This window comes from Gopherus flavomarginatus, chromosome 5, assembly GCF_025201925.1.
Source record: "Gopherus flavomarginatus isolate rGopFla2 chromosome 5, rGopFla2.mat.asm, whole genome shotgun sequence".
Lineage (NCBI taxonomy): Eukaryota > Metazoa > Chordata > Testudines > Testudinidae > Gopherus > Gopherus flavomarginatus.
In genome coordinates, this window is record NC_066621.1 from 153248306 (window position 1) to 153261736 (window position 13431).

Genomic DNA, 13431 nt, shown 5'->3' on the forward strand with positions numbered 1-13431 from the left:
GCATTTTATTAGTTTCCTTCTTCTTAGTGTCCTGGAGGTTGTGTAAGTTGCATTGAGGCTGCTTATCCCACAGCATCATGTGATGGGGGAGTAATGGAGAATGGAGAAAATGCTGCCCTCAGGGAATTCATGGAATGTTGACTGCCAGCTAAAAAGGAACACCAAGCTACTGCAATATATTCAGTTGAGGGTAATTTTGAGGGGAAAACTTCTCACCAAGTGCAAGTTTATCTGAAATGTATATTTACAATATCCATTGATCCATTAAAGATAAACGTGAAATTTTCACTAACCGATATAGTCTCATTATTGGACTAATGATCTCAATAGGTCATTATAATGTGAATGTCATTGATCATGTTAAATATTGTATCAGCTGGATGAGTTGGTCTGCTTAGGGCTGTGGTGATATGGACACTTGGTTTACAGACCAGCCCTCTAACTGATTCATGGTTTTACTGTAAACTGACATTTGCAATATTACAGGTTTGCAAATGGATTTAGGAAATGCTGAGACAGAAACACAATAGGTTCATAGTCTTTAAATATTGATGTGTGAATTCTGATTTGGTTTTGTGGCATTTACTCTGCTCAGAGCAATGAATTTCTGTGGTTTTACATCTAAGAAACATTCAGTCCAATATAAACAGAAGACCACGTTGACAGTTGCAGTCCTTAGTGTAGTTGTATCTTCAGGAAAGAGGATGCATAAAGCAGATAGGAATTTTAATTTTTGCTTTCCTTGTGTAATTTTAGAATCTTTGTAGTTTGGGGCACTTTTTTTTTAATTTATTCTCTGAGAAGGGTACTATGGGGATATTTTCCTCATATCTAAAGCGACAGAAGCTACTGGGTTTTTTAATGGTAAATGGCTTTGCGCACACTGAAGAGGAGTAAACTTGAATCTCATTCAACCAAAGACCTTGAAAGAAGGCTGACGATGGGAATTTTCACTCTATTTTTGACTTTGGCCACCAGTTGAATTCTGAAATGCCTATAAAACATACATGAATCATTCTAGATGAATGAGACATTCCTAATTTTTGATGGCTGTAGAATGAGGGATGGTTCTGTTTCCTTGTTCCCTTTTTCATGCTTGCATTCACTTTTTGCTGTTTTCCTTCCTAAGAAAATTTGCATGTTTTTTGCTTGAACTTCAGTTTGCAGATAATTTGCACTTTTTTCTTTGCTTTGTTGCCATATTTCTGATTTGCTTTTTTTTTCTTTCTGCTTCCTTTTCCTTTATTCGCATTGTCATCTACAGCCAGGCTATATAAGAGACTTGGTAAGTGACAGTAAAAATAAATAAAATAAAATTCAGATAAATTTAATTTAAAAAATAGTTTAAAACCCTTTCACATGGAGAGTAGTCCTAAAACAAAACACCTAGAGGAACATAACTCTCTTAGTTTTAATGATGATCCCCAGTGATTTTATGCTGTCAATCTGCTAATAAGAATCCTTTATACTAGAAATGTACATTTCAGGAGTTGATTCTCATTTTGCGTCTTGAAACTGAATGTGTGCCCAAAACGTTTGCATCTATAATCATACCTGGTATATAAAGATAACACGCACAAATATTTAGTGGTGCTTAGGTAAAAGCAGCTCCATATTTATCTTTTAACAACTATGGCAAGAATGGCAGCTGTTTTCTGTGACATAATCCATTTCTTGTCTAATGACATATGACGCAGTTTAGAAACTGCAGAACATCTGTTTAATAGTGTAATTGACTTACTAAAATTTCCAACAGGGAGTCTGACATCTTATGAGTGGTTTTGGGTGTGTAGGTTTTTTTGCTTGTTTTAGTTTTGTTATGGTTTTGGGTGGGGGCATGGCTTACACTATATTTCAAACGTACAATGGTTGCCTGAAGACTGTGTCTAATCACATTCAGATCACAGCCAGGATATTGGAGGCCCATCAGAATGTAGCTCAGATGAGTCTAATTGAAGCCAAGATGCGATTTATTCAAGCTTGGCAGTCTCTACCTGAATTTGGCATCACACACTTTATTGCAAGGTCAGTGGTTTTGCTTAAGTAATAAGGTAAAATTTCATGTACAAATGAGTAGATTATTCTCTTATATTTGAAGCTACCGTGAGACATTTCTAGCTGAGAACGGTGTAGTTTAGACAGACAACTTCTGTGAAATGCTTCAGTATGCATAATTACAACTTCACATGCAACATTGTCTGCATGTAATAGTTAGAATTCGATTTAAATGTGTGGGGAAGAATTTTATTCTGTTGCTGCCTTTATTGATTCTTTCTCTGTAGCTCTGAAGTAGTAAGTTGCATCAGCACTGGAAAGAAAAATTAAAATTACATTGGTTCAGCTTGTTTTATGAGTCAGTTCAATCAATGAACACACAGCATTTCTACATCTGTGTAAGGTTTCTTTTTTATAAATCTAAATGTTGTAGATTCCAAGGGGGCAAGAAAGAAGAGCTGATTGGAATTGCCTACAACAGACTGATCAGAATGGATGCAAGCACAGGAGATGCAATTAAAACGTGGCGATTCAGCAACATGAAACAGTGGAATGTAAACTGGGAAATAAAAATGGTAAGCAAGGTTGCATTTACAGAGCTGGGGAGACACTGTTATTTGCCCAAATGTCCATTGTAAGGCGTCTTTTTGATTAGAACTACACATGACTTAGATTTAGCCTGAGGGTTCCTCCTGATTTTGTTACATGGGAGGACACTGCTTGGTTTCATAAACTATTTCTCTTTCTCTCCTTTGAGTCCAAGATTTCTTCTTAAACTATTTTTGAGTGCAATTCAATCTTGTGTAAGCTAATTCATTTACAGCATCCCCAAGAGTTTCTTATACACTATAAGGAATCCACTTAAGATTTTATTACCTTCTTGGAAATAAGGACTGTATCACACCTCCCCCACCTAAGTGGGCCTGGTGATTGTCTAGATTGGGTAGCTATGTGTCTCGGTGATCTAGTAAAGTTTTCTGATTTTATTTTTTTGTGAAGCTATTTCTAGGAAGACATTTAGTTCTAATGTATAATCAGTGTTTATCATTTGGGGACCTATCCTACTTCCATTAAAGTCAGCAAAAAAGCTCCTTCTAACTCCAACAAGAAAATCTTTTTAACAAAACAAAACAACAGTGTTTAAAAACTATTCGTGACCTTTTTTCACTAAACCCCAATTAGACCCTTATTACTCAGCAGATGTTTGTGTGCAAATACGCAGCCCGATACCTAAGCATAATCAAATTTCTGGGCTAAGAGGGTAATGCTGGACTGCTTACCGCATACAGCTAAATTACCTAGATTTTGTTTTTTTGTTTTAGTTTTCACTTTTTTGTTTGCAGCACAACTTAGAGTTTGGTGGAACTAATAGGCAGTCAGTATAAGATGCTTTTGTGTAAACACCGAGCTGGTCCTCTAACCAGCTTTTACTCATGCATGCACAAACTCCCACCAGCACTTTGCAGGTGCAATGCTTGGTTAAAACTTCCCACTGTTGTGGTAGATTATTTAAAGAGCACATGTTTGTGAATACCCAAGCACAATTAGAGGCTGAGCGCTGAAAATGCGTCCCAGTAGCTTTTAATTTTGGGGCAGTTTGGATTTTTTTTAAACCAGTTCCTTAAGCCACGATACAGTAATGCCTCACTTAACGTCCTCCCGCTTAACATTGTTTTGAAGTTGCGTCGCTGCTCCATTAGGGAGCATGCTTGTTTAAAGTTGTGCAGTGCTCCCTTGTAACATTGTTTGTTTGGCTGACTTTACAAGGGAGCATTGCACAAGTTCGTTTGAAGGGGAAAATGATGCTTCTCTCTGGCCGTTGACTGCGCGGCTTCCCCTGCTCCTCCTGTGTCTTCTGGGCCGTGCTCACAGGGCCACATTCCGAAAGGGGCTTAGGGACCAGGGATCCTCTTAGTCCACGGCCCTGCGGCCCCTAAAGCCCCTGCGTTCTGGGTGGCCTTGCCTGTGCCTGTTGCTCCCAGAATCATAGCTATGGAGGTGGTGCCACTCTTCGCAGACCCTCCTGCACCCCCCCTGCACCAAACAGGGGCTGCCCCAGGTAAGTGCTCTGCACCTCCTGCCTGCCTCAGCCCTGAGCACTCTCCTGCACCTCCACCCTGAGCACCCTCCCGCACCTTAACTCCCTCCCAGACTCTGCACCCCCAGCCCTGAGCCCCAGGGGTAAGCCAGGGGCACCTCCCCACCACTGTACAGTACTGTACAGCATATAATGCCTTTTTTCTGCCCCCCAAAAAATTGCCTTTTAACCTAATCCCCCGCATTTACGTTAACTCTTATGGGGAAATTGGATTGCTTTAATATTGTTTCATTTAAAGTTGCATTTTTCAGGAACATAACTACAACGTTAAGTGAGGAGTTACTGTATCTCAGGTTGTTCAGACTAGATCCTCTGCAAGGAACTTGTTGGCTTCACTTATCCCAGAGTCTGACTGGTGTGGGCTAGCAACACTACTGGCCTCAAGAGTTAATAAACAGTACATCACCGGAAGGAGATTTTTCTGAAGACTTCAAATTAGAGACTTTGTTAATAGAATCACAATAGGCTTCTTGGGGGGGGAACTAGTAATTTGGGGGGCAAATCCTTCCCCCTAATAGTTCTATATCAATCATTTTTTCTCTTCAGAAAATAGACACAGAATATCAGGCATGAAACTTTAAACAGTTGTTTGCTACAAGGGAGACTTATTCCATCCGGGCAAAGTAGTTTTAAAATGTTTGGACAAGAAAAATATTTGCTTCATCTTAAGCTACATAACTGTTTGCTTAGACAATGCAGAATACATCTGGGCTAATGGAGAAGCATAGAAATGTGGAGAGGGGAAACGCCTGAAGTTGGTATAATTAAACGTGACCATCTTATTGATCCTAATCCAGCGTGTTTTGCACCGTAGGTTACTGTAGAGTTTGCAGATGATGTAAGGGTGTCCTTCATTTGCACGGAGGTGGATTGCAAAGTGGTTCATGAATTCATTGGTGGCTACATCTTCTTGTCAACGCGAGCAAAAGACCAGAATGAAAGTTTAGACGAAGAGATGTTCTACAAACTTACCAGTGGTTGGGTGTGAGTTTGATGTACTGTATACTGAGAGAAACCCCATGGCCATATTAATATTTAACTTTTAAAAGCTGTTATTTGAAATATGCTGCTTAATAAAGTAAGCTTGAAATGTATCTGTTTTTTTTTAAATCATGGAAATTTTTGCATTACCAGACCAGTTAATGTATGTGCGCTAACGAGCACTTCCGTTAATCTGCTATGAAGAGACAGTTTATAGGCTACATAATGTAGCAAATTCTGCCTCTGGTCTTTAGACGCAATGGGCAGATTACGATCAGAGTTGACTGATTTAAGATAGCCAAATTATAAAGAGAACTCTAAGCCATCTACTATAAAGCTATCCAGGGCTTAAACTATATGAAGTCTATTTATCATGTTTAATGCATGTTTTTTCTTTAGTGGTTTTTTTTTTTTAATACTGTAAATTTGACCTCCTGTTTTTGAAGTTCCTCCTCCCATTGACTAGAATTTTGATCTCTATTTTCACACTACATTAATCAGGACAGTTGCAGATGCCTGACATTATTTTGAAGATAATTGTGTGGGGCCTTGAAGAACAGTCCTCTGTTAGTCTGTTATAGTTTGGTTTATGTGTTAACTTTTTCCTTTGGATAATCATTTATATTGTTTCCTTTTTTTTTTCTTTTTCTTTTTCTTTTTCTTTTTTTTTTTTTTTTTTACTTTTACACCGTATTGTATTACAACACTCTTAGTACTCACCAGCATACTCACTGTCTGCCTATGATATGCAAATTTTTTCATTACAATATGAAGTAAAGGTCTATGAAGTATAGGTTTTGTGTAACTTATGTAAAAACACAAATTTTATAAAATTGTACAGTTTTTTTTAACTAGTCTCACAAGCCAACTAGAATTTTGCATAGATCTAGTGTGTCAGCATTAACTATATAGTGCTTTTAAAGGATATGGATAGCAATTTAGGGGGGGAAAAAATTGCCATACAATACTTTTTTATCTAAGTTAAGTATGACTTTGTTATCGTTGTGCCACACTGTCCTTAGCTCTAATGCCTGGAGTCTGGGTGTCCCCATATGTTGCACCAGTGCAGAATTAACACTATTAAGGGAGCTCCTGCCCTGCCCAGTGCCAAGAAATAACCAGTATTGTGTTCCGATAATCTGTGGTTTAAAGACTATGTACAAATGCATTTTATTTTAAATAAAAGTCAAACCTTTTATTTAATGTTCAGTTTCCACTTCTGGTTCTTTTGCCTTGTGTAGAATAATCTTAATTTCATACCCAAGGATTTCATACAAGGATTTTGTTGTAGAACCCTGGGCAAAACACTTACACTCCATGACTCTTATTTCTATATGTAAAATGGAGATCCCTCCTTTTCACTCACCTGTTGTCTGTCCTGCCTATTTAAGCTGTAAGCTCATTGGGACAGTGTCTATTGTGGGGATGTACAACACTTAGAAGAATGGGGCTTCTAGGGTCTACTTCACTTCAAGTAATAACGAATAGGACCTAAGGCCATTGGCAAGCACTGTTTTATTCCTTGCGCGTAGTATATCTCCTTTATATAAATCTTGTCTGGAGAGAGCTGGCAGAATGACAACATTAATACAGGATGTGAAAAAGACGTATATGAACCCCACCAGCCATACCTCCCTGCCCACTAATGACAGCTGCATGTAGCCACCTTCCTAAGTGTTTGCACATGAAAATGACTCTTCTTCCACCAGCATAGGCTGCTTTTCATTTTTGCATAAACAAAACATTTCATTTCACAGTGACATTTTTTTCCCTAAACTGGTGGCTACCTACGAACTGATACAACACAAAACCAAAAATGTTGTGAATTGTTCTTTATTGCGTTGTGTAGCTCATTGTATTTAGTCATGAAGGAAGAAAATGAAAGTAGAGCCTGTGAAGGAGTAGGCCCCAGTACCATCTAGTCATGAGCCCATTGCTAGAGTAATTGGTCACCCAGATGGATCAGACCTTATGCCGTGATCCCATCCTAGCTCACAAGACAAGTGTTGTCTGGGTGGGTCAGTACTTGGATGGATCACCTCCAGAGGAAGCCCAGGTGCTCTAGAAACCAGTACTGGTGATTAGGTGGGTAGCTTTCTTCTCCTCCCATGCCAGTACTGAACGGATATTGCAGCCTAGCACTGCTGGGGGACTTTTTGCTGCTAGACGGTGGTGTCTTTCAGAAGAAATGTGAAATGGATGTCTTGGCTATGGTCACTAAGGACTTGTCTCCACTTCAAAGTTAACTCGAGTGTTGTCCCTAACTCAAGTCCCATCCCCACACACAAACCCTTGACTCAATGTGCAGTGGTGCTTGAGTTGGCTGGCCTGTCATGGCGTGTAGCCTAAATCCCGAGTCAGCAGCTGGTGAGCTGTGCTAATACAACCTCTCTGCAGTGTGGATGCAGGCTAGTGCCCCTCAAAAGCCACTGCTCCTCCAGTGCCTTCCTGCAGTTTCCACATGCGACAAGCACAGACGAGTTCTCCCACAACTTACTGGCCAACAATTCAAAGGGACTCCACTTCCTGCAGCACGAAGAACCGTGGATATGCCCCCAGAAGTCTTAGCACCACAGATGAATGAGTACAGCACCAGTGTGGATGCAGCGGCTCTAGTGTTACTTTCCACTGTAGCCACTCTCTCAAGCTAGGCTAACTTGAGAGGAGTGACTCCAGTGTAGGGAACTTGAGTTAACTCTGCAGAGAAGACATTCCCTCAGTATCCTGCAGCATTAGCCAGGTGGTTGGGTGTTAACCCCCACTGTCCTGGCTCCCTAAATGCCCCTTGCATTTCCAGTGGGCTACAGTGTTCTTTTCTGATCATATGCTGATATGTAGTATTGCCATATGCAGTGAAGGAGCTGCTGCATTTGTAAACCACTTACCCACCTCCTGTGTGTGTTGTGAGTGTTAATTATTGTTTGTGACGTGCATGGAGGTCTCAGTAAGGAGTGCTTATTAGTTCCTGGCTGCTGGCATGTTTGCAGCCACCAAATGCTCACAACACTGTTCACAGAAGCCCACAGCTCCCCACTCCAGCAAATAGCAGATAAACTCCCAGCTCTGGTGCCTGCTGTCGTCTCCTCCCAGGACCATGTGTGGCAGTCTCCTGGCAAAGGGGCACAGAGGCTGGGCTGGAAACCATGTGCAGTAGTGACCCCTCTATGAGCACAGGCAGCAGGAGAGGAGGAGCTCTGCCTCGATGACAGTCGAAGTCTGGGCGTCAAAAAAATCATGGATGAAGGTGGGGCAGATTGGGAGAGAGATGAAGAATCGGGGTGATAGTGGATCACAAATGGAATGAGTGAACAATATGATGCAGCTGCAAAAAAGTCTAATACCATTCTGGGGTGTATTAACAGGAGTGTCATATGTAAGGCATAGGAGATGGCTCTTCCGCTCTACTCAGCACTGGTGAGGCTCAGCTGGAGGACTGGGTCCACTTCTGGACACGGCAATTTAGGAAAGATGTGGACAAATTAGAGCATCCAAAGAAAAGCAACAAAAATGACAAAAGGTTTAGAAAACCTGACCTATGAGGAAAGTTTGAAAAATCTGGGCATGTTTAGTCTTGAGAAAAGAGGCCTGAGGGGGGAACCTGATAATCTTCAAACTTGTCAAGGACTGTAAGAAAGAGAAGGGTGATCAGTTATTCTCCATATCCACTGGTGGTAGGACAAGAAGTCCTGGCCTTAATCAGCAGTCAAGGAGATCTTGGTTAGATATTAGGAAAAACTTTCTAACTGTAAGGGTAGTTAAGCACTAGAATAGGCTTCTGAGGGAGTTCGTGGAGTCGCCATCACAAGAAGCTTTTAGAAACAAGTTAGACAAACACCTGTCAGGGATGGTCTAGGTTTACTTGGTCCTGCTTCAGCACGGGGGGTGGATTTGATGACCTCTCAAGGTCCCATCTAGTCCTACATTTCTATGATCCTATGAAGACTGTAGAAGGCTGGAGAAAGTCAAGGATACAGAGCAGGGTGGAGGAACAGCTGAGGCAGGAGGCAATAAGACTAAATAATGAAAGGCACAGTTCTGGAGGGAGAAGGGGGGAAGGGTCAAAGGAAAGAATTGAGTACAAGCGAGAATTAAAACAATGGTCAAGGAGAGAAGAAAATAAGAATGAAAGAGGGGAACAGGTAAAAGCAAGACCTAGTTACCTTGTGGTGACTGCAAATGAAATGAGCTTAAACACCTCATCGCTCATGTGCAGATACGTAAATACCTGTAATATCCGCATGCAGCCCCCTGGTTCCTGGCAAGCTGCTAGCACAGTCCTTGGTGGTGCAAAGATTGTCACGCTGGCTTAGATCTCCAGGCACAGAGATCTGGAGAAATTCTGGCTCCTGCTCTCTGTGGAAAAGGGATGGAGCAATTCCCCAGCTGCACACATAATACCCTGCCTGCTGCCCACAGGCACCTTTTACAGGTAAATCTCTCTTCTGCCTTATTCCAGAGACCCTCAGCCTGAGGCAGGGCAAACAGTAGCTGCCACCACGTCCATTAGCATCTTAGCTTGGCAACCATATTTGCGGGCTGCTGAGAGCACAACCTCTTCCATGGGCCACCCAAGCGGCTTCGTGCTGCTTCCTCTTCCCCCACCGTGGTGAGCAAGCCAGAGGCTAGGAGATGCCCCTCTCTGGAGCTGCCAAAAGGGAGCTCCGCTGCAGCTGCTCTCCGCCAGAAGAACGGGCTCTGAGTCAGGATGGAGGTTCCATATCCACCACCACCCCACAGCAGAGACTTCGCCAGGGATGTCTCTGCAAATTCAGGCCAGTCTTCTGACTTTAGAGCCCTCAGACAGAGTGCTCCTCAGGGGTAAGTAAAGTAATTCCCCACCCCAGGCCAGCCTCTCTCTAAAAGGAAAAGGTATAGGGTCTTCTCCCATAGTTTGATCACCTGAGTGACTTGCCAGGAACATGGCCTGCTAGTCAATTCTCCTGCTCAAGAGGACGATCAGGGCAGTTACGAGATCTCGATCTTGCATTGCCTCACCAGTGACGGATCAGAGAATGAGCATCATGGAAGCACCAGACCTATGAGCTAAGCACCGAGTGGTGCTAAGCTTTGATTTTTTTCACCAGCACCACTGGTCGTTCACGTTCCTGAGCATCGAATCTACATGTGTTCAAACCCCTTCCAAAGGGAGTGACAATACAACAATGCAATTAGTGGCATGCTGATCTGACAGATCTTGCTCTAGTAGATGCTGGATTAAATACCATGTGTGTGCTGGATTAAAGGCCAGGTGTAGAGGAGGGCACTTTGGAGCGTGAATGTGGTGTGTTAGTCCTAACCCTGATCCCTCTCTCTGCCTTTTTAGACTGTGAGCTCCCTGGGGCAGGGACTGTTGCTGCATCCATAAAGCACCTGGATCTGGGCTGCATCTGCTACTGCGGGTGAAAAAGTAACTAATCTGGAGAGGGAGAAAGTTAAAAGTCATTGCCTAAGGAGGCCTGTTCCTGTCAATATGTTTGCACTACTGCTATCGGCGTTTGCTTTCCCTGAGTGTGAATGGCACTCTCGCTCTCGGCAAGCATGTAGCTGGACGTACTGTGCAGGATACTGCTTCCTTGCAAGGCTTGTAGGCTGTTGCGCTTCCTCCAGTTAAATCCTGTATGCAAGGAACAAGGAAGCCTTTTACCAGCCAGCTCAGGAGCTGCAAGCATAGCAAAGCAGTGTCTTACAATGCACCAGGTAATACATTAAATATTAGCATTTTAGTGTCTCTTTGCAAAACACCAGTCTGGGCATGCTGGACAGCCTGCTATAGCTGATTCTGGTCTGTCATCCTTCTCCCACTTTATGTTGCTGTCAATAGCCCCTGGCCAGTCCTTGGGGAGAGGCAAAGGGCTTTACACCTCATCACTTGTCTTCTGATTCCTCACCCACTCAGCTCAAATTCTTATGTCACTTACCTGTCCCAGTTGCCCCCCCCCCCAAGGGCCTACATGTTTCCAGCTCAGCTGCATAGAAGCATTCCAACACACACTTCACAGACAGCTGCTACTTGTGACTCCTAAGACCCCCTCTGTTAAAATTTAATTTATGCATATGCATCTGCCTTGGCTAGAACTGTATCCTTCCCACCCATCCCCCCTGCCAACTGTTGTGCTCTGGCTAAATCCTTCATTGCAAGCTCTCCGAATGAGACTGTTTTGTCTGTGCAGTGCTTAGTACAAGGGGCGGGCCTGACCCCTAGCTGGAGTGTTAGGTGCTACTGCAATTGAAATAACAATTGCCATAACAACAAAGAGATTATGTTATGTCATTTGCTGCCAAGCTTCCAATGACCTGCCATTGCAGATACACATGGCGGCCTGCAGCTTGGAACGGAAGGTGCCAGGCTACAAGCTGCTGCCGTTGAGATGGTGCAGCCCTTTCCAAAATGGAATGAGAGGGAGAAGGGCCTACATCATCAGGTTCTTCATTACCGGCCACCTAAACTGCCACAACTGTTGCCTGTGACTTGCTGCCAGATTCCTTACGCCACCCGGCATTCAAAACAAGTTATCTCGTGTTGACAGCCTGCAGTATTTCACCTCCATCCCCTCCCATCAGTGGATGTCTGATGTTTCCACGCTGTACAGAAAATGTTTTGATGAAAGGATTCAGTTACTCTTTGTTTCTTCCAGACCGATACAATATAGGCTTACATTTAAAAAAAGTGACCTCAACTCTCTGCCAAACAACTAGCCGTAATTTTTTTACATGCTACGACTGTAGCCTCCTGATATAATTATTTTTTGCAAGGGCTTTTCAATATGACAATCCCCCTGCATAAGTGCACCAAGTTCAATGCTAATTATATTTGCGCGAGGGAAAAATTGATCTACTTACAAGCCAGACTGAAAATGTTATGGGATAAACATTACATTTTATCCTTTCAATTGGTGGCATAATGAAATTTTAAATGCAATGTTATTTAGTATGATGAGTAAAGATCGGTGCAATGGAAGGGAAAATAATACTTCCTGATTAGGACAGAACTCAGTTTACAAAACAATAATAATAATTGTGAAAGCCTCTTATAAGACACTTACAAAATTAATGTATTCAGAGACTAGCCAGATTGCTATAGATTTATAATAAGAGATCTTGAGTGTCTAGTAATATTGCACTAATATCTCCTCTGCATGCCATTCGGTCCCAGGAAGAATGCATCCTAGTTATGAAGTCCACTCTCAAAACTAATGTCCTTAACACAGCAAAGTATTTGTTAAAGCAGACCCCGTTTGATAGTTTCCAAAGCATGTGGTCTTTCCAATGGTTTCTTGATGCAATTGCATTTGCAGACCCAGGCACTGTGGCATGTGATAGGTTTCTTTTTCTGTTGTTGTTGTTGGTCTTCAAAGGAAAAATACTTCTAAGTCAACAGAGGTTCCCTCTGGCAACAGCAAATCAACAAAATCGAAACCTGTGAAATGAGACCTCCTTCAGGAAAATGGGTATCAGAAATATTGGATTCTCTCATGGGACCGTGGAAAACTGGATTCTTCAGTATGTTTGATAGTTGGTTGGTCCTACACAATCTTTTCCAAGTAACTGAGCCCACATCCAGACTAACCCGCTGTATCGGCGGGTTAAAATCGATTGCTCGGGGATCGATATATCGCGTCTAGTCTGGACGCGATGTATCGATCCCCGAGCGCGCTTACATCGATTCCGGAACTCCATCAACCTGAACGGAGTTCCGGAATCGACATGGAGAGCCGCGGACATCGGTCTCGCGCCGTCTGGACGGGTGAGTAACTCGATCTTAGAAATTCGACTTCAGCTACGTTATTCACGTAGCTGAAGTTGCGTATCTAAGATCGATTTTCCTCCCCTAGTCTGGATGTGGCCTGATCTGTAGGACAAGGTATGATATGTAAGCTGTGGCTTTATTGTGCTGACAAGCACTCGTTCCATTGAATGCAACTACATAATTCGTCCTGATAGCTCTAGCAAACACATCTTCACTTGCACCAACTACAGATTAAAAACACCTGTTTTTTCCACGTTAGCCTTCATGTGATTAACAAATTCATGTCTACGCTAAAAGAAAATCTCCCACTTCTTTCGCAACACAAAGCAGTCAACCATTTGGACATGCACTCTTCATTTGTAGATCATATTGGCACAAAAGTAAGTGGGAAAACCCAAATACAGGGTGATGTTAAAATATGGTGGTCATTGAGTTCTGTGCCATACCAAAGAATTTATTCGAAGCTGCTAGAAAAAGTCCATCTCTGCCTGCACAGTTCCATCATCTTCATCTGAAATGAGCTAGTGTGTGAATTTGTTACTATTTACCTGCAAAACTCGGTGGTTGTATAAATGCAAAGGAAGAGCAGTAATAGAAATCATCCTGCTTT

The 13431-nt window shown here is 42.4% G+C and overlaps 1 protein-coding gene across 4 annotated transcripts in view; it reads left to right on the forward strand.

The window, feature by feature from the left end:
• FERMT2 (FERM domain containing kindlin 2) overlaps positions 1 to 6283 on the forward strand; it is a 124772-nt gene extending 118489 nt beyond the window's left edge. For 2 of the 4 annotated variants that reach the window (XM_050952597.1, XM_050952599.1), the window contains 4 exons: positions 1265 to 1285; positions 1901 to 2025; positions 2429 to 2570; positions 4908 to 6283. In XM_050952597.1, the coding sequence (XP_050808554.1) occupies positions 1265 to 1285; positions 1901 to 2025; positions 2429 to 2570; positions 4908 to 5081 (462 nt within the window). In that variant the 3' untranslated portion in view covers positions 5082 to 6283. The remainder of the gene's footprint in view (positions 1 to 1264; positions 1286 to 1900; positions 2026 to 2428; positions 2571 to 4907) is intronic. The other 2 variants (XM_050952598.1, XM_050952600.1) reach the window with 1 other exon arrangement.
• The last annotated feature ends 7148 nt before the right edge of the window (positions 6284 to 13431 follow it).